Source organism: Mus musculus, chromosome 7 (assembly GCF_000001635.26).
Source record: "Mus musculus strain C57BL/6J chromosome 7, GRCm38.p6 C57BL/6J".
Taxonomy (NCBI): Eukaryota; Metazoa; Chordata; class Mammalia; order Rodentia; family Muridae; genus Mus; species Mus musculus.
Window position 1 is genome coordinate 31,386,219 of NC_000073.6, and position 22,032 is coordinate 31,408,250.

General features: G+C 41.9%; 1 protein-coding gene across 1 annotated transcript; it reads right to left on the minus strand.

The window, feature by feature from the left end:
* Window positions 1-14,812: 14,812 nt before the first annotated feature.
* Scgb2b4-ps lies at window positions 14,813-16,960 on the minus strand. The gene is made up of 3 exons (XM_030243140.1): window positions 16,900-16,960; window positions 15,973-16,079; window positions 14,813-14,908 (listed from the first exon to the last, which is right to left on the minus strand). The coding sequence occupies exons 1-3, from the start codon at window positions 16,958-16,960 to the stop codon at window positions 14,813-14,815; spliced, it is 264 nt and encodes an 87-aa protein (XP_030099000.1).
* Window positions 16,961-22,032: the final 5,072 nt, after the last annotated feature.

The following is a 22,032-nucleotide window of genomic DNA, read 5'->3' on the forward strand; positions in this document are numbered from 1 at the left end:
GTGTTTGGTGGCTGATTATGAGATGGACCCCTGGGTGGGGCTGTCTCCGGATGGTCCATCCTTTCATCTCAGCTCCAAACTTTGTCTGTATACTCCTTCCATGGATGTTTTGTTCCCCATTCTAAGAAGAGGTAAGTATCTACACTTTGGTCTTCCTTATTCTTGAGTTTCATGTGTTTTGCAAATTGTATCTTGAGTATTTAAAGTTTCTGGGCTAATATCCACTTATCAGTGAGTGAATATCATGTGAGTTCTTTTGTGATTGTGTTACCTCACTCAGGATGATACCCTCCAGATCCATCCATTTGCCTAGGAATTTCTTAAACTTTCATAAAATTTCATTGTTTTTAATAGCTGAATAGTACTCCCTTGTGTAAATGTAACACATTTTCTGTGTCCATTTTTCTGTTGAGGGACATCTGGGTTGTTTCCAGCTTCTGGCTATTATAAATAAGGCTGCTATGAACATAGTGGAGCATGTGTCCTTCTTACCATTTGGAACATCTTCTGGATATATGCCAGGAGAGGTACTGCTGGATTCTCTGGTAGTAGTATGTCCAATTTTCTGAGGAACCCCCAGAATAATTTCCAGAGTGGTTGTACAAGCTTGCAATCCCACCAACAATGTAGGAGTGTTCCTCTTTCTCCACATCTGCTGTCACATGAATTTTTGATCTTAGCCATTCTTACCAGTGTGAGGTGGAATCTCGGGGTTGTTTTGATTTGCATTTCCCTGATGATTTAGGATGTTGAACATTTTCTTCTGGTGCTTCTCAGCCATTTGATATTCCTTAGTTGAGAATTCTTTGTTTAGCTATGTGCCGCATTATTTGATTTGTTGGAGTCCATTTTCTTGAGTTCTTTATATATATGGATATTAGTCCCCTATCTGATTTAGGGTTGGTAAAGATCATTTTACATTTTGTTGGTGGCCTTTTTGTCTTATTGACAGTGTCTTTTGCCTTACAGAAGCTTTGCAATTTTATGAGGTCCCATTTATTGATTCTTGATCTTACAGCACAAGCCATTGCTGTTCTATTCAGGCTCCCCCCCCCCCCCGTGCCCATATCTTCGAGGCTTTCCCCCACTTTCTCCTCTATAAGTTTCAGTGTCTCTGGTTTTATGTGGACTTCCTTGATCCATGTAGATTTGACCTTAGTACAAGGAGATAAGAATGGATCAACTCACATTCTTCTACATGATAACTGCCAGTTGTGCCAGCACCATTTGTTGAAAAATGCTGTCTTTTTTCCACTGGATTGTTTTAGCTCCCTTGTCAAAGATCAAGTGACTATAGGTGTGTGTGTTCATTTCTGGGTCTTCAATTCTATTCCATTGGTCTACCTGTCTGTTATTGTCAGAGTACTATGCAGTTTTTTTTTTTTTTTAAATCACAATTGCTCTGTAGAACAGCTTTAGGACTGGCATGGTGATTCCACTAGAGATTCTATTATCATTGAGAAGAGTTTTTGCTAGGTTTTTAGTTATTCCAGATGAATTTGCAAATTGCCCTTTCTTTTTTTTTAATTTAATTTTATTTTTATTAGGTATTTTCCTCGTTTACATTTTCAATGCTATCACAAAAGTCCGCCATACCCACCCCCCCAAACCACTGCCCACCCACTCCCCCGTTTTGGCCCTGGGGTTCCCCTGTACTGGGGCATATACAGTTTGCAAGTCCAATGGGCCTCTCTTTGCAGTGATGGCCAACTAGGCCATCTTTTGATACATATGCAGCTAGAGTCAAGAGCTCCGGGGTACTGGTTAGTTCATGATGTTGTTCCACCTATAGGGTTGCAGTTCCCTTTAGCTCCTTGGGTAATTTCTCTAGCTCCTCCATTGGGGGCTGTGTGACCCATCCAATAGCTGACTTCTGTGTTTGCTAGGCCCTGGCATAGTCTCACAAGAGACAGCTATATCTGGGTCCTTTCAGCAAAATCTTGCTAGTGTATGCAATGGTGTCAGCGTTTGGGAGCTGATTATGGGATGGATCCCTGCATATGGCAATCACTAGATGGTCCATCCTTTCGTCACAGCTCCAAATTTTGTCTCTGTAACTTATTCAATAGGTGTTTAGTTCCCATTTCTAAGAAGGGCCAAAGTGTCCACACTTTGGTCTTCTTTCTTCATGAATTTCATGTGTTTAGCAAATTGTCTATTATATCTTGGGTATCCTAAGTTTCTGGGCTAATATCCACTTATCAGTGAGTACATATTGTGCGAGTTCCTTTGTGTTTGGGTTACCTCACTCAGGATGATGCCCTCTAGGTCCATCCATTTGCCTAGGAATTTCATAAATTCATTTTTTAAAATAGCTGAGTAGTATTCCATTGTGTAAATGTACCACATTTTCTGTATCCATTCCTCTGTTGAGGGGCATCTGGGTTATTTCCAGCATCTGGTTATTATAAATAAGGCTGCTATGAATATAGTGGAGCATGTGTCCTTCTTACCGGTTGGGGCATCTTCTGGATATATGCCCAGAAGAGGTACTGCTGGATCTTCCGGTAGTACTATGTACAATTTTCGGAGGAACCACCAGACTGATTTCCAGAGTGGTTCTAATTGCTCTGGCTATGACTTCAAGTACAATGTAGAATAGGTAGGGCGAGAGTGGACAGCCTTGTCTAGTCCCTGATTTTAGTGGGATTGCTTCCACCTTCTCACCATTTACTTTGATGTTGGCTATTGGTTTGCTGTAGATTGCGTTTATCATGTTTAGTTATGGGCCTTGAATTCCTGATCTTTCCAAGACTTTTATCATGAATGGATGTTGGATTTTGTCAAATGCTTTCTCAGCATCTAATGAGAGGATCATGTGGTTTTTGTCTTTGAGTTAGTTTATATACTGGATTACATTGATGGATTTCCGTATATTGAACCATCACTGCATCCCTGGGATGAAACCTACTTGGTCAGGATGGATGATTGTTTTGATGTGTTCTTGGATTCGGTTAGCAAGAACTTTATTGAGTATTTTTGCATCGATATTCATAAGGGAAATTGGTCTGAAGTTCTCTATCTTTGTTGAGTCTTTTTGTGGTTTAGGTATCAGAGTAATTGTGGCTTCATAGAATGAGTTTTGTAGAGTACCTTCCGTTTCTATTTTGTGGAATAGTTTGTGAAGAACTGGAATTAGGTCTTCTTTGAAGGTCTGATAGAACTCTGCACTAAACCCATCTGGTCCTGGCTTTTTTTTGGCTAGGAGACTATTAATGACTACTTCTATTTCTTTAGGGGATATAGGCCCTTTGAGATCATTAACCTGATCTTGATTTAGCTTTGGTACCTGGTATCTGTCTAGAAATTTGTCCATTTCTTCCAGGTTTTCCAGTTTTGTGGATTATAGCCTTTTGTAGAAGGATCTGATGGTGTTTTGGATTTCTTCAGGATCTGTTGTTATATCTCCCTTTTCATTTCTGATTTTGTTAATTAGGATGTTTTTCCTGTGCCCTCTAGTGAGTCTGGCTAAGGATTTATCAATCTTGTTGATTTTCTCAAAGAACCAGCTCGTTGATTGGTTGATTCTTTGAATAGTTCTTCTTGTTTCCACTTGGTTGATTTCACCCCTGAGTTTGATTATTTCCTGCCTTCTACTCCTCTTGGGTGAATTTGCTTTCTTTTCTTCTAGACCTTTTAGGTGTGTTGTCAAGCTGCTAATGTGTACTCTCTCTAGTTTCTTTTTGGAGGCACTCAGAGCTATGAGTTTTCCTCTTAGGAATGCTTTCATTGTGTCCTATAAGTTTGGGAATGTTGTGGCTTCTTTTTCATTGAACTCCAAAAAGTCCTTAATTTCTTTCTTTATTCCTTCCTTGACCAAGTTATCATTGAGAAGAGTGTTTTTCAGTTTCAACTTGAATGTTGGCTTTCTATTATTTATTTTGTTATTGAAGATCCGCCTTAGTCCATGGTGATCTGATAGGATGCCTGGGACAATTTCAATATTTTTGGATATGTTGAGGCTTGTTTTGTGACCAATTATGTGGTCAATTTTAGAGAAGGTACCATGAGGTGATGAGAAGAAGGTGTATCCTTTTGTTTTAGGATAAAATGTTCTGTAGATATTTGTTAAGTCCATTTGTTTCATCACTTCTGTTAGTTTCACTGTGTCCCTGTTTAGTTTCTGTTTCCATGATCTGTCCATTGGTGAAAGTGGTGTGTTGAAGTCTCCCACTATTATTGTTTGAGGTGTAATGTGTGCTTTGAGCTTCACTAAAGTTTCTTTAATGAATGTGGCTGCCCTTGTATTTGGAGCATAGATATTCAGAATTGAGAGTTCCTCTTGGAGGATTTTACCTTTGATGAGTATGAAGTGCCTCTCCTTGTCTTTTTTGATGACTTTGGGTTGGAAGTCAATCTTATCAGATATTAGGATTGCTACTCCAGCTTGTTTCTTCAGACCATTTGCTTGGAAAATTTTTTTTTCCAGCCTTTCATTCTGAGGTAGTGTCTATCTTTTTCTCTGAGATGAGTTTCCTGTAAGCAGCAAAATGTTGGGTCTTGTTTGTGTAGCCAGTTTGTTAGTCTATGTCTTTTTATTGGGGAGTTGAGACCATTGATATTAAGAGATATTAAGGAAAAGTAATTGTTGCTTCCTGTTATTTTTGTTGTTAAAGTTGGCATTCTGTTCTTGTGGCTGTCTTCTTTTAGTTTTGTTGAGGGATTATCTTCTTGTTTTTTCTAGGGCGTGGTTCCCATCCTTGTATTGGTTTTTTTTCTGTTATTATCCTTTGAAGGGCTGGATTCGTGGAGAGATAAGGGGTGAATTTAGTTTTGTCGTGGAATACTTTGGTTTCTCCATCTATGGTAATTGAGAGTTTGGCTGGGTATAGTAACCTGGGCTGGAATTTGTGTTCTCTTAGTGTCTGTATAACATCTGTCCAGGCTCTTCTGGCTTTCATAGTCTCTGGTGAAAAATCTGGTGTAATTCTGATAGGCTTGCCTTTATATGTTACTTGACCTTTTTCCCTTACTGCTTTTAGTATTCTATCTTTATTTAGTGCATTTGATGTTCTGATTATTATGTGTCGGGAGGAATTTCTTTTCTGGTCTAGTCTATTTGGAGCGCGAGACTAGCTCTCTCCTCTGAGTTTCAGTGGTCAGAGCAGTCTCTGCAGGCAAGCTCTCCTCTTTCAGGGAAGGTGCACAGTTATCTGGTGTTTGGACCTCCTCCTGGCTGAAGATATAGGCCCAAAACAGGATCTTTCCCAGAAGCTGTGTTGCTTTGGCCAGGAAGGTGGCTGGTTGTCTGGAACCAAAGATGGCGCCACCTCAGAAGCTCCGTTGCTCTCGCCTGTCCCAGAAACTGCTGGCCTCTGATTTCCACACCCTCACCCATGCAGCCTGCCCTCTGCGGAGTCCAGGAGCCAAGGTGGCTCCCTCCGGAGGAGCCTGAGGCAGAAACCTCTCGGGCCGGGCAGACCCCTTTGCTCTCACCAGGGAGGTGGCTCTCGCCTGTCCCAGAAACGGCTGGCCTCTGTATTCCACACCGTCACCCGTGCAGCCTGCCCTCCGCGGAGTCCCGAAGCCAAGGTGGATCAATCACAACTTAACCAACTTTTTGTTTTCGATAGTCTCCTTCACTGGATACATTTGGCTTTCCTGGAACTTACACTGTAGACTAGGCTGGACTTGAACTCTGAAAATATTCCTGTCCTTTAAGGGTTTATGCCATCATGCTCCACCCTAAGCATTTCTTATTTCCTTTTCACAAGTTGGAAGCTTAGCTAGTCACCACTCCTTTTATTCTATTTAATATCAGACCTTCCATAATCTGTTTACCTCCCTTAATACAAGATTTAGCTCCATTACACTTCTTGTTGCCCCCTTTTCCCTTGTCCTGTACATTTTCTAATTTTCCTTGCTTAGTTTGCTTATTTTGTTATACATTTTCATAACAGTAAGCACTAATAACCACACAATAAGTCAATTCTAAGCTGTTTTGAGATTTCCTGTACTAAGAGAATTAATAAAAAAAAAGACTTTAGCCTCAAGCTGACATTTTGGACAAGAGTAGAAAGCGGTCTCATTCTTCAAAAAAATATCCTAAGAACCATCTATAGGCCACATATTCATATTCTCTGAAACCACTTGAAACAAGGCCCCACTTCTCAAATCACCCTCAGAACTTTACTCTTCTGATATCCTTCTAAGATAGCCCACACATAAAAGCCTTCTTCCCTAATTCAAAATTCTAAAGTCCATATTTCTCCAAATAAAAGCATGATACACCAGTACTCTAGTCCTTGCATCCAACTTTTATCTTAATTAGCTTTTAATTGCTGTGGAGGGACACCATGACCAAGGCAACACTTATCAATGCAAACTTTTAATTGGGGCTGGCTTACAATTTCCAGGTTCAGTTCATTATCATCCTGGCAGGAAGCATGGCAGTGTTCAGGCAGACATATTGCTGGAGAAGAAGGTGAGAGGTCTGTTTTGAACTGCAGGCAGCAGAAGGAGACTGGATATAACATGGGAATATCTTGAGTACATTTAAGATGTCAAAGTCTGGCTCCACAGTGACACACTTTCTTCAATAAGACCATACCTACTCCAACAAGGCCAAACTTCATAATAATGCCATTCACTATGGTTCAAGCATTCAAACACATGTATCTCTTGGGGCCATTACTATTCAAATCACCATAAATAGTGTGACTTTAATTTATTTAATGCCAACTACTTTTTCCAGACAGGGATTCTCTGTGTATCCCTGGCTGTCCTGGAGCTTACTCTGTAGACTAGTCTGGCCTTGCGCTCAGAAATCCTCCACCATCTGACTTCCAAGTGCTGGGATTAAAGGTGTGTTCCACCACTGTCCTGCCAATGCCTCCTTTTAATGATGGTTCTTAAATACTTCAACCTCCTTTCTACCCATCTCAAACAGAGGTAGTAGAAAAGAAAGGGTAAAGGACAAATAGACCTGTTTAAAAATGATTCTTTGGAGCAAATACCATAAGTTTTGTTTTGGAAATCACCAGTCCAGTTCCCAGGTCAGCAGGAGCAGCTCAATCCACTCACAAATACTTCATGGTTATACCAGAAGTCCAGTTAAGAAGTTTTGGTTTACCAGAGGCAGTGGCACTACATAGCAGGAACTGTCAGGACTTGGCCAAATATGCATGAATCATTCATCAGTTGAGACCAGGGCCCAGAGGAAAAGCAGGAGAAGTTCACATCTGTGCCTGTCACATCAAAATATAGCTAAGCAAAGTCATGGGACCAAGAAGTGTATAGCTATGCAAGAAGGCCAATCTGCTCCCACAGTCCATTGGGCCCTATTTATGCTCCTTCCAAACTTCAAGTGTCCTACATGCATCTTGCCTTGCCAGGTGTCTTACCGCAGCATCTGAGTCTGACTTTGCTGTCATCAGTTTGCCAATCATCCTGAGTCTTAGGAAGCAGCAAAAAGTACCAGTACACCACTAGAAGTTTTTGATGCCTTTCTCTCTTTGGACTTACAATAAATGGAGCTCAATTATACAATGAAAGGTGGACCAACTTTTTATATTTGGTCCTTGCTGCTTGTATTATGCTCATTTAGTCCCAAACACTTCACAAGAATCTGTGTGTCCATCCACATGTAAGACACTGAGGGAACCTGCCCTTAGTTGGCTTTGATTGGTAAATAAAGGCCCAGGACACCACCAGAAGTTTTTTCATATTTTTCTCTAGGGGTACCTAACAAGGGGAGCTCAACTACATTATATAAGGCAGTACAATACATGTGTATAGTCACACATGGTCACCTGTCCTTACACATGCTTGCTTTATTAGAACATCCTTTCATCTGTGTCTGCTTCAGTGAAAAGTTCTTTCATGAATCTGCCTTAGCCTTTCACCTATGTTTGTTTCAGCACAACCTTCCTTCAGGTGTTTGCCCAAGCAGAACACCATCCAAAGTAATTGACTTGCCAAAGAACCCTGAAGTTTCTATTTCAAATGGGGCTTGAAGGTGCAAAACGACTTATGACCCGACCTTTGCTTTTCCATGAAAACCCCAAAGACACTGGAAAGATTTCTGGTAGCATTACAACAGAGTCAAACACTTTAATTCCAAAATCACCAAAGACAGCCTCTGTGCATTCCCATCTTCTTCTGTCCCATATCACATCTGCTCTTGCTCCACTGTACAACTACACGAACTCTGGACAGTACATGTATATTAGTAGGTAAGGTAAGACATGTAAGAAGAGAGTGAAAAACCATGGAAAAGGAAATGTGACACTTGAAAAGTGAAAGACCATGGAAAAGAAAATGTCAAAATTATACAGTTTGCTCAGTGGAAAAAGATGTTGGTTTCTAATTTTGGTGAGTCTAAAGGATTTTGCTCCTTCTGGAAATGGACAGACACAGTATCAGCGGTTGCTGACCCAGTATTTCTATAACCTGTTTTCTGCACACATGGAAGGGAAAAATGAGTTGATTGTCTTGCTCTGTTTTCTTGGACTTGGACTATCTTTGCCCCTGGCAGGGGTGGTCTATCTGTGTGTTGATTAAATTGTCCTTGGAGACTGGCAATGAATGGGATTTTCCTTTTCCCCTGGCCCAGTTCTGAACCCACAATACCCCTACCATTTTAACCGTTTCTCTTTTGAGATCCTGATGGTACCTCAATTCCCTTGGTGTTTACTGGGCCCTCCCTGGAGTTTTTCCAACTCATTGGTAGGAAAATTTTCTTGAGGCCAAGCCCTTCAGTCAATAAAACATGAGATTTGGCCCAAATTGTCTACCTTCAATGTTCTAGGAATGTCCAGACCCCTTACCACTTCCAGATTGGTGAATATGTCTACAAAAGGAGGCATCAGCACAGTTGCTGGACTCCTGGTGGAAGTGACCCTTCCTGGTGCTGCAAAGGATGTCTTTCCTGCAACTCACTCTGTAGACCAGGGTGACCTCAGCATCAAATATTTGTCTGCCTCTGCCTCCCAAGTGCAAGGTATAAAGGCTTGTACCACCACTACCTAGACAAATATATACTTAAAAACTCTTTTGAAAATCAATAATGAAAATACATCTGGCAAACAAAGAAGCAAAATGTCAACTAAAGCTACAGACTTCCAGTGAATATGCCAGAATCAATGTCCTGTATATAATGTTATCATGACCTTGATATAAAAAAGCTTCTGGCAGGCTGTGCTGGTACACACCCTTAGTCCCAATACCATTATGGAGAGGAAGAAATATCTCTGTGAGTTTGAGGCCATCAAGGTAGTTGAGGTGAGTTCCAAGAGAGCCTGAGCTACCTAAAAAACCCTGTCTCAATAAAGCAAAAGGGAAACTAAAAAAGATGCAGACCCAGACCCTGCAGAACTGTTGTTTCTAGACATTGCTGAGCAAAGAAGAACATGGTGTCTTGGAATTATATTATGTCTAAGTATGTGACCAAGCCACCTCAGACAGTCAATGGGTTCTCCTGGGAGGGACTGATGATCAAAATAGAACAAAAGACAATTAGACAATATTATAACATGACTCCAGTCAATTCTGATGCTGAAGTAAGTTTATATTTTCCCAGTCTGCTTTCATACCATTTTAATGATATGCAAGTAATAAGATAATTTCTAGGTTAAGGAAATAGCAAGGTAATAAACAAATGTACCAAGAACACTGTTTCTAAGGGGCATATCAGGATAAACAACATATCTGAGACTACTTTTCTGTTCTCGTCCAATGTAAAATTACTGTCACGTTTTTAGAAGTGGTCCTAAGAGCTCTCCACAACGATGTCTTCTGGACTTCTTTTCAGATTGCTTTTTTTTCACATTAATTTTCAAAAATATGAGGGGCAAGCAGTGTTACAAAACAAAACAGAATTTTTTCTTAGTTGTTTTTAAGTTAGTCAGTCAGCAAAGATGTTCTCTACTGGACACTAAGAGGACACTGAGTTTGAGTTTCTTACTCATATATTGTGGAAAATTGAAACCAAACCCAAAACTTGGATGTGGCAGCTTTTTCCCTTGCACCATCTTCTTCTCCCATGGTCCTCTTCAAATCCAAATCCAATGAAACCTAAACCACATCTATGTCTCTTATGCTCAGTTATTGGCTGTTGGCATCTTTATTTACCAATCAGAAATAACTTGGGGGCAGAATCATAGGTCTACATGCAGACTCCAGTTCTTGGTTGGGTGGGGAGTCTACCCTTAGCATTACAACAGATATTAAGACAAAACCTCAAAAATTCCCCTTTTAGTCCAATAAATGTCTCCTTTCTCATAGATATAAATTGAGTAACATTATGACAATTATGAAAACCATAAGGTATTATATACACCTATAATGTCCAGTCTGTTATATTTGGCAATTGAGATAAAGTATTTTCTCATCTGTGCTAACTTAATGAGTTTATCATTCTGTACCTTCCCAGCATTCCTTCCCCCTGTTCTATAGGAGTACCTAAGAAGCATCCTCTGTTCTGCTGTGGGTGTCTGCATCTGTCTGAGTCAGATGCTATGTGGACCTTCTCAGAGGACAGCTGTACTAGACTCGTGTTTGCAAGCAGATTAGAATATCATTAATAGTGTGAGTGACTGATACTTGCCCATGGGATGGATCTCAAATATGACCCATTATTGGTTGGTCATTCCCTCAGTTTCTGCTCCATCTCCACATCACATCCATGTCTCTGTTTTAAAAGTGTCTTAGTTAGGGTCTTACAGTTGTTAACAGACACCATGACCAAGGCAACTCTTATAAAGACAGCACTGAATTGGGGCTGACTTACAGGTTCAGAAGTTCAGTCCATTATCATCAAAGTAGGACATGGCAGCATTCAGGCAGACATGGTGCAGGAGTTGCTGAGAGTTCTACATCTTTATCTAAATTCTTCTAGCACAATACTGGCTTCAAGGCAGCTAGGATGAATTCTTAAAGCCCATACCCACACTGACACACCTACTCCAACAAGACCACACCTACTCCAACAGAGCCATACCTACTAATAGTGCCACTCCCTGGGCCAAGCATATACAAACCATCACAAAATTCATCATCTTCATATATTAAAGAGCTCACACCAAAGGAGACCTTGAGCTACTGGCTCTCCCTCCTACAATGGGAGATTTACCATGGAGTAAGAACTTGAAGTTCATGGAGTGTATGACCTATAGAGACAGCTTAATGCCTGGCAGCAAAAATGATTGCCAAAGTGGCCTTTGTGATATAGCCATCACCCATATGTTGACATAAGCATGGAGATATAAGCTATGGGGGACAGTTATGTGAGAGGGGTCATTAGCCATGTTGCTCTTGTAATCTGCATAAATATCCTTCAAAAGGTCTATCACTACAAGTCCTGTGACTGAAGCTTGCTTACTCCAGGGAGCTGGTATGTATCATGTGGAACAGTATTCGATAACTAACACATGGGACTTCATGTATATTCCTTCAAGGATATCAGGTATAGAATAAGCACATTACAGCTTGACACAAATATATCCAAACACGATGTTTAATTAGTAAGAATTCAGGGAAGCAAAACCAAGAAGGCTGTTATGGATAGCCCTGGGGCTAATTATATTTGATTTTAATTCTGTTCTCCTGTGAGGGGTTGGGAACAAGGATTGAGTCAGCACTTAGATGATTACCTGTATACCTGCTTCCCACCTTAATTTGTAAAATAAAGGAGAGCTGATTATTGGGAAATAAAGGGAATGTGGAGCCGAAGGTGGAGGGAAGAGAAAGAAGGATAAAAAGGAAGAGGAATAAAGTGCAGAGGAGGAAGAAAAAGATGGTAACAAGCAAATGTTCTGGAGAAACCGCAAGTTATATGGGGTCACTTGATGTGGAAGATGGTATTGTAGCAGTAGATCTGCCCTAGAATCTAGGCACACAGTATGTATTTACATTAATTGTGTTGTGTTTTCATTGCCTAGGCATATATTGGATGGAGAGTTACTGCAACAGAAGGCTCTTAGTACTGTGCTGCGAGAGATGAGGGCACACAGACAGTCTCCAGCCTTCTCTAATTATTTCTTTGTAGGAAAATATTCAAATGTTTCTGGCTACACAGGCCAGTGGTGATGATGATCCCTTGACTTGGAATTCAAAGTCAGTTATTACTGTTCATGATGCTTTGCTCTGGTCAAAGTAGGAATCTCTTCCAACTAGCAGGAGCAGTGGCTTTGGTCAAACTCTGGACTTATAATAGATAGAAGAAATCAGATTCTTGTGATGGTTTTAAAATAATTTCTTTTGTACCGAACCATTTCTTTTATTAAAGCTTGGTTGAGGCAGAATTTCTGTGCCTTCTACTGTGTATAAATTTTAAAATGTGAGAGACTTGTTAATGTTGGTGTTAGTGGTTTTGTATTGTGAGTCAGGGTAACTATGTGTAGTCCTGGCTGCCATGGAAGTCTCTCTGTTGACCAGGCTGGACTCCAGCTCAGAGATTTTTCTGCTTCTGCCTCCCAAGTGCTGCAATTAAAGGCCTTCTCTACAACTGACTGGCATGGTAGGTGTTATTTAATGTATAAAACCAAGAAATCACTGTAGTCCTGATAGTGATCACTTTCATTGCTCCTAATGTGACCACTTATAGTCACCCTTTTCCTAACTGCCCATCAGGGTGTTCATTGATTTGTTTTCCCCCTTCAGAAGAACTTGTAAATAAAATAATTATCTCTGATTTGTGTACAACCATGAGGATTTTCCATTAATATATGTGTGGGATTGTGTGTTGTAAGGCAATTTCTCCTATGTCATTAGTCCAAGAACTTTTTGCTGCCTTCAGTTTGGGACTATTTTAAATAAAGCTTCTATGTGCATTCATTAACCTGTTCCTCTCTTCTGCGTGTCAATAATCAGACATCAAAGGCCTGCATGCCTCATTTCTACATGTGAGAGTTTACCTTCTAGATATGATGGAACAAGAATGTCAACAACGAAGGAACATACTACCTACATGTATCAAGAGAAGGCACATATATCATGCCACACAATGCTATGTCAGGCAGACTATTGTTGAGTGGGAGACAGAAAAACATGAGGAAGAGGCCTCACCCTTTCGTGGGGACTCCTTGGGCACAGGAAACTGTTCTTGGACTTGCTGGTTTGAATAAGCTCAACAGGTTTCAGATTTGGGACCAGGCTTGGTCCTGAGATGGTATTTTGGAAAAATACTGGATAGGGTGTTAAAAGTGAAGATGTTCTGTTTCCTCAGAGTCATTGGTTTGCCTGTGAGAACTTTGTCCCTGGGAAGGCCATTTGGCCTTCCACAGAACAAGTCAGCCTTCTTTAGGAAGCCCTAGTTGTTTTCATGTCACATCAGGAAACAGATGAACAGAGCAATGGATCCATGCTTGTCAGTCTTAAACACTGACCAATGTGTCTTTTTTGTATAACTTTCAGTCCCTCAGCCTGCTCACCAGCACTTGTTCTCTTCGATGTGTCTTCTCAATTTTTGCCACTGTTATACAGAATAAGAGTTGTGTTACTATGTTGTATGCCAATTTTAACAAATGGAGTTCATCATTTTCATTTACACAGCTTTCCAGTCCTCTCTCCCTTTTACTTTTTGGGTTGCTGTTTTGTGTTTGAGTGTAGAAAGAGTGGATATGCATATGGCACAGCATGCATGTAGAGATCAGAGGACAATCCTGAGCCATTGTTTAGTACAGTCCTCTGGCTTTCTGATATTGTGGAATGCCAGGGTAGCTGGTCTACAAACTTTTGAGAATTTACCTGAGCCCTCCAATCTCTCAACAGGAGCACTAGGACTCTAGACACATACTAACAAGTCTGGCTTTACATTGATTCTGGCAGCCAAACTCAGGTTCCCAATAATGCACTGAAACACTCTACCCATTCAACCTTCTTCCAAGTGCTTCACTCTTTCCTCATGTTGGGCATTGATTCCTGTCTCTTTCCTCATTGAAATTTTTTTGTATATTATTAAGTTTTGGATTTCTTTTAAAGATTTATTTATGTATGTTATGTATATTAGTAAACTGTTGCTGTCTTCAGACACACATGAAGTGGGTCACAGATGGTTCTGATCCTTCTTGTGGTTGCTGGGAATTGAACTTGGGACCTCTGGAAAAGCAGCCAGCATTCTAAACTCCTGAGTCATCTCTTCAGCCCCCTTGGTTTTGTCTTTGAGGTAGGTCTCATAGTGTAACCATCACTGTCTTAGAAACTGCTATATTGGTCAGGGTGTGACAAATGGTAAATGTCACTATCAGACCAAGATTATCTGAGAAGCACACCCTTGTGATCTCTGCTTTACTCTCCTGATATAACTGGAAACAAGGATTTCATAGTCTTGTGATACAGCCCAGAGAACGCACATGAGTTAAGTGTTTTTCCACTTCTTTTCTATCCTGACAACCTGGTGAATCCTGTGGCTACTTACATGCTATTTTCCCTCAGACAATCCCAGTCTCCAGAGTCTCACAGAGCTCCAGTAAACTGAGCATGGGGGCTCACATCTATAATCCCAGCACTCGGGAGGAAGAGGATCATGGATCTCTGTAAGTTCCAGGCCAGCCTGGTCTACACAGTAACAATAAAAGGAGACCAGAAAGTCTCTCTCATGATCACCTGGCTAATCAGGAGCAGTCACGTTGCTCTCAGTGACTATACAAATCATTTCTCTCAGTATTTCCTGGATCCTCTGAAGACCTTGTTTAGCACATAGACACAGGTCACAGAACAGAGCTGCAAGCATTTATTTGAATCAGTCTAAGAGACTGGATCATGAAAGAACAGGATCAGGAATCCAACTTCAGGAGAGAAAGAGGACAGGTCAGCAAGATGGCACTTGGATCAGAAATGTTGCAAAGATGGGTTGTCCCAAACACATTAACATCTACTGTCTTAATACCTTGAAAAGATAGTCTAAATAGGATTTTACAGTGCCCCTTCTATAGTGTGACTGGCATTCTGGGCTGGCGTCCATGGCTTTCTGGAAAACAAAAAGGCAGAGAGGGACAGTGTTGGCTATAGGCAAGGTACAGGACCTCAGCAGGGCTCCCCAACCACCCACAAGGAGACTGATCCTCATGCACAGCAAAGAAAATCCAATACAGTGATTCAGGTCTCCAGTAACTAATTTTGCCTCAAGGGAATTGGAGTTCACTCACACCCTTCAGGAGGAAGCCTGAAAAACCACCATAGTCAAGCAGGGAAGAAGTGGAGAAGGTTCTGGAAAGCATAATGGCGGCTAGGTCTAGAGAGGGACAGTAGATCTGAGTATGAGTTTGGTGATATCTCACATAATTGAGCACCTCTCTACGGGCACATTTGCTGTGTAGCCATGTTAAAAATATGTCCCCCATTTGGACTTGCTAGAGGAAGATAATTTTGGATAGCACTGTTGTTTTTCAAGACCTGATACTCAAGTAATATACTTTGGGAAATAGGGTGAGAGCTGCACTGTTCAAAATATGCATCTCTGTAATCCAGTTATGCTTGAAACAAGAGAGGACAGGTGACAACAGTGGTGAGGAACTATAGACAGTCCCTGGGGTGGGGGTGGCATTTCAGACATGGTGGGAGGTTTTGTTTTAGCACAGATGATGTCCGCAGAAATGGCCTTCATCGGGCTGGGTAAAATAGACCCCAGAGAGGTTCCAAAAAAGACACTGGTGAGAAATTTCAAGCATCTTAGAGTAGAGCTGGGAGTACCAAACCAGTGCAGAGGCCATCCCAAGGATTCCCTGTTCCTACTATGGGTGAGAACATATTTAACCAGCATGTGCGAGTGAGCTGCAGGATCATGCAAGGAACAGGCTGGCTGTGTACATGGCATGCTGCTTTACATGTACTAGGGTGGGCAAAGGTTTCAGTTCTCAGTTGCAAGTCACCTGACATGTAGTAATGGTTGCATCTATCACTTGTACACAGCCTTACAGCATCTGTTTCATGGGTGAGTGGAGGTAGGGAGAAAATTACCATAATTTTGCGTTCCAGAAGTATGTTTCTTAATCTTTCCTTTCAATAGCAGCCCTGGATTTTTTCCAAGGCCACCTTTTCCTCTGCAGTAGCATTGAATGCCTGGAGTTCTTGATACATCCACACCCTACTTCCAGAGACAACACTTGAATAGACTTCAAAGAAAGGAACACATGCTTCTGCTGCAAACACAGAGTGAAAAACACCATTAAAAGACAATGGGATGGTCAAAACAGAGGCCCAATGTTCCTTGCAGCACCTACAAATGCCTTAACTGACTTTTCTCATAGTCAAATGTGGAGAGCCATGCAGCGAGCAATCGGGAGCCATGAGCAATTGCCACTATAAGATGGCGCTGGCCTCTGCTGAGCCTAACTAGTAAACAAGCCTTGTACGCAGGTGTGAGAGTGAACTCACGTCTAGTCACTGCCCATCTTGGGGCGTAGTAATGGGGTGATGGGCGAGCAACAAATCAGGAGCTGGCAATCATATCAGTTGCTGTAACTCCATGGCTGAGGGCTATATAAGCGACTTTATTTTCTGGGGTCTGGGTCTTCCTGAGAAGTAAGCAATAAAGCTTTGCTGCAGAAGATTCCAGTTATTCTGAGTGTGTTCTTGCCAGCGGGGACAAAAGCTCGGGCAATAGTCAAACCCTCCCAAAGGCTTCAGCCTCCCAGAAAAAACATGGTTTACATGAGATACACAGATCTAGCACAAAAACATCAACGAGAGGACAGACCTTGATATCTGACCTTCACATAAGCCCAACACTTGCCTCAGCTACAACTGTGCATCTAAGGTCCCTTCATCATGAGTATCATCACCAGCATACCTCTGTCTCCATGTCCCACAAACCTAACAGTTTTAACTCAGTGCAGAAAGCATGAATTACTTTTGCAGCTCCTTGCCAGTGGCCTCTGGAGGACACCTAGGTCTGTCTCAGGCCCCCATTTAGATATCTCCATGGGACTGAGATGGGGTGAACAAGGGTACCACTCTCACTTGTCCAGAAGGTCAGCTCTCCAGTCACCAGCAAGCCCAGCAGAAGAAGTGTCCCCTTCATGGTGAAGAGTGCTAAATGCTCCTCACAGTGCAGATCCTCTTCTTTATAAACCATTCTAGCTCTGAGCCCAGCCACACCCACCCACAAACATGCCTCCAGGAGTTCCAAACACCATTTGGGAAAGAGCCTAGCACCTGTGGATCTCCTTTCAACTTGCACAGAGGTAGCAGCATGGGGCCTCTCCCATTCTGAAGAACAAACACCCTGAGACAGCCTGATGTCATCAGTTTCTGGAGAGAAGTTGTTTGTACCTTTGCCAAAGATGGTTTAGTGCTGATCTTTGCAAGCAGCTCATGTGCTGAACAAAATGACATGTGGTCCTGTATTACTTGTCACCTGTGCTTCCTTGTCAAACTCCTTACCTATGCTTGATCCCATTGTCCAAGCTACTGAGACCTTTGTATTGGAAGGCTGAGGACAAGGAAGCAGCATCTACCTCTCTGTGACACTCAGCCAGGGTAGTCACCAGCTCTTTGGCAGTGTGGATATCCTTGGGGGCTGATGATGATTTTGTACCACAAACTGTGCTTCACTGCACAGTCGCTCATTCCTGTTGTCATGTTCACCTTGTCCACTCTCGGCTCTGTTAGGAACCATGTCTTAAAGAGGTTTGAACAGTATTGTCCATGTGGTGAGAGCAGTGCGTGGTACAGTGAGGTATTCAACCCTGAACATGAACTCTGCTGTCCAACACCCCTCAAGCTACTATGAACTGCCTGCCTGTATACTACACTGCTCCACAGGCCACAGGAAGTGCTGTGTGTATAGTCTGTCTCAAGTTTAGAACAACATACTTACCCTAAGGAAGACATTTCCAGCACAGATATGATTGTCAGCTCTGTGTGGTAGTTCATGTTTCTTATAACAGGAAGGTCTTAAATTTAGGCTCACCCTGTTTGCAGTGTGTGATGGTTGATCTTGATGATCATTCTGACTGGGTTGAATGTTGCCATAGAAACAAAGTTCTGAGTGGGTGTTTTTAGGCGTGGTCAATTGAGGTGGGTAGACTTACTTTTATGGGGAAATGTGTACTATGGTTCAGAGACAGAGGTAACCAAGCTGAGCAGAACCATTCATGCCTATCTGCTTCCTGATTATAGATGTGACCAACCACCTCAAGTTCCTTCACTGTGCCTAACTGAGTGTGATGAACTGTATCTCTTCAAACTGTGATTAGAAATGTTGCTTCTCACCTGTCATTTTGTCACTAGTTCTCTACAACAGTGGCAGAATAGTTTTTTAGCACGTGTAAAGTCCTAGGATTATCTTACAGCATTGCACACATAAACATTAGCAACCAAAGAGATAGCTCAGTGTGCAATTTGCTTATTTTGCAAGCATAAGGTCCATTGTTCAAATCCCTAGGACCCATAAGAGTGTTGGCATACATGGCTAATTCCATGTGAGCCTCATGTTCAATAAGAGACTTGGTCTCAAAAAATCGTGTGGAAAGATGAGATAGCTCAGTGATTAAAGGTGCAGTGATTGAAAGTGATGACCTGAGTTCAAATCTCAGAAACCACCTGGTAGAGGAAGAGAAATAACTCCTCCAAATTGTCGTCTGACCTTCACATGCACACGAACACGCACACGCACACGCACACGCACACGCACACACACACACACACACACACACACACACACACATCTTAGTACCACTGTCCATACACAGGCACATACACAAGTACACAAACACATGAACAGACATCTAGAATTTTCTGTGGAAGCTGGAATGAGAAAGCATGAACAGGCTCCTAATTGACCAATATAAAACAATTTGAACAAAAAAACTAAACAACATGATATTGGATTGTACTAGAATTTTAAAATAACCTATAAAATCATGCTGTTGTGAATGGTTTTGTGGCATATAAATGAGCATGGATGAAAGTCAGTGTTCTTACATCTCACAGAAAAATTCCAGAGGATCTGTAGATGTTTCTCCTGGGAGCAGTCCCCTCTTCAGTCCTTCACTGTGAGCTATATGTTCTCAAGAAAGCAGCAGGGTGAGCTTGGGGAACAGGCAAGTAAGTGAAGTAGTTGCTTGGCATACACTCTTGAATCCATGGTTTCCAAACCTCTGAACTTGTGAGGACAGCTAGGCACAATGTGACCCCTTGTAACTCCAGCACCAGAGAGCTTACTGTCCAGTCCATCTAGCCATTAGCAAGCTCCAGTAAGAGGCCCTGTCTCAAAAAATATAAGATTGTCTCAGCTCTAAAAAGGACACAGAATTACTTCCCAGTACTCACATGGTAGCAAACAACCGTCTGTAACTCCAGTTGCAGAGAATCCAGTGCTTTCCTGTTACCTACACAGGGAAAGCATTCAGTATTGCATAAGACACTCATGCAGGCACAATCTCCATACACATACATTCAACCTAAATAAAATGTCAAATAAGCACACACATATGCATATATGTATCAATACACAGATATAATGTATATACACACATCTCATGGAGGAGAGCAACTGAAGGTCCTCACTTTCTTTCCCTGGCCACTTTGTACATACAGATATAAATGTCACGTGTCTTATTTAAGATTACTGTTACAGTGATACAATACCATAATCAAATCAGAGTAGCATCGGGTCACTGGGAAGTAGACACTTGCTTAACCACATGATGCCCTTGTCTCCATTCCCAACCCTGTGCAGAACAGAGAAGCACCCAGTGGGCACATTCTACAGGCCATCTCAGCCCTCAGGACACGCAAGGTTATAAAAACAAGGACCAGTAGACCGAGCAGAGAGCTCAGAATTAGATCTCAGTACTTGGCACCTAATTGACCAAACAGTTACAGGAGGTAAATCCTGTTTGGCTCAGATAACCAGTAAAATTCAAAGGCGTTGGACTTTTTAAGTCTTCAGCAAAGTTCATTCTGTCACTGTGTGCTGTACAGATTGTGACAGTCAAGTGCCTTTTACAACAAACTACTTAATTGTGCCTTATCAAAACACATATAATCTTTACTTTTAAAATTAAATACCAACCAAATTACTTAAGCACAAACACTTATGTAACATAGGCATGTGGGAAGAGTAGTTTGAAACCAAGGCTGCATTATATGACAAGATAGTGTTGTGTGTTTTAAATAGGGTCTTGTTTATAGATTTGAGAGAAGTGAGATAGCCCTTTGGCCAGTCTAACCAGCATTTGTGAAGACATCCTATGTGTGCTGACTCTGGGAGAGAGGAAGGCTTTGCTCTACTGAGCCTTCAGATATCTAAATAACACCAACAGTCAGCCAAGGAAAGAGGAGCTATAGAAGAGGAAACAGGATTCAGAGCCTTTGCTATGGTGAAGGTCAGATGTCTTCTTATATACGAGGGATCCATGTGGACTGTAGGGTTGTAATTCATGTTCTGTTGCTTTGACAAATGACCCAAGACTAGGTCATGTATATAGGAAAGAGTTTAATTTGCTTCATGGTCTGGAATCTTGAAGGTAGAGAATAGGGCAACTTCAGGTAGTCAGGGACTTGTGTTATCTGAACACAGGGTGAACTGCAGAAAGGCAACAGGGGATTGTGGAAGACTGAGAGCAGAGGCTCTACCTTCCTTCTCAAAGACTTACCATACATTCCTCAGTCCTGACACAGTGGGGACAAAGGCTCAATGTGGGTGTTTGGTGTTTGCCTTAAACATGGCGAAAGCTATAGCTTCCCTCTGATATGTTGGTTATTGATGCAATCTGGGGATTTAGGTGACAGATTTTCCAGGAATATGAAGGGAAAGCATTTCAGGCAGTGAGGGCAGAGCATATGAAAGCCCTGGTTCTCTCTTGGGTAACAAATATGGAAAAGTAGTGTCATACCAAATGTAGACACTCAATAAATAATAAACACACTGGTTAAATGGTAAATTCTAGGTTCACGTGTAGACAGAGCAGTCAGATGACTGGTAAAGTCCAAAGCAAAGAGATGAAAACATAGTGCTTCTCACCTTTGGTCCTCACTTGTGGGAAGTTGAGGCAGGTGTGTCCCAGTTACCTGTGTGGGATCCCCTCAATCACAAAGAAAAATTTTGCTCAGGTAGGGAGATGCTCTCCCAGGCTGACTTCCGCTTCTTCATTACTCACAATGTTTCACAACAAGGAGCTGAATATGGCTATAAATGAAATACATATTTTGTTAGCCTCTATAAAAGACCAAAATATTTGTATATTATTTGATGAGCTGAAAACCTAGATCAGACAGGTTGTATACTATTTTGACTTGCATACAATCCATAGGCCCGATGTTAATTGCTGGTTAAGTGTTGCCCAGGGTTATTTCTGCTCCATTAGCCTGTACTCATGGTCCAGAGCTCCTCGTAATGTGCTCTTGAGCCATCAGGCCCTTGGGCAGCCTTCCCCTTTCTCCATCTTCTTCCTCTAACTCTCTCCTCTTCTCTTGCCTTATAATACCTACATGTGACACACAGCCCATTGGAAAAAAAAGCCCAGCATACCTCTCCTCTCTCTATCATTGCCTGGCAGTAACATTTTCTTAGATAGTAAGAGATTTAGGTGAGCTGCTTTACTAAGCAACATCTGGTGTATGTGAGAATTTTTAAAGAGATTGGCAAGTAGTTGGAGGTTTGGGGGATTCCATTCTGTGGGTTCCAGTACTTGGCATTTGAATACACAGCAGCAAGGGACTAACTCCAACAGGTAGCAGGTGGTAGAGGCAGCAGTGGTATACTGTCCTGAGAATTCCTCTTACAAGCATGGGACCCTGATGCCTACCTGTGCTGCAGATCCTCCACTGCATGGACAGGAAGCTGAGCCTTTCTGGCACTCTGCCATGATGAGTCTCCAGGCCTTAGTGTAGTCTCCAAAGACTGTACAATTTCTTAGACAACTTCTGGCAATTGGGGTCAAATTATCCTGTCCTCTGGATCCCTCGTGTTCTTCTTCAGAGTCTGCCTCTGCCCTCTCTTCATTCCATGACCCTACCTACTCTCTCCTGCATTTCCCCCATCAAATGCTTCAGCTACCATAGAGCAGTAAGACTCTTGGCCTATTTCACAGCTCATCCTGCAGACCCTTCAATCTTTACAAGTCTGCCTCAGGCTTTGCTCTGCTG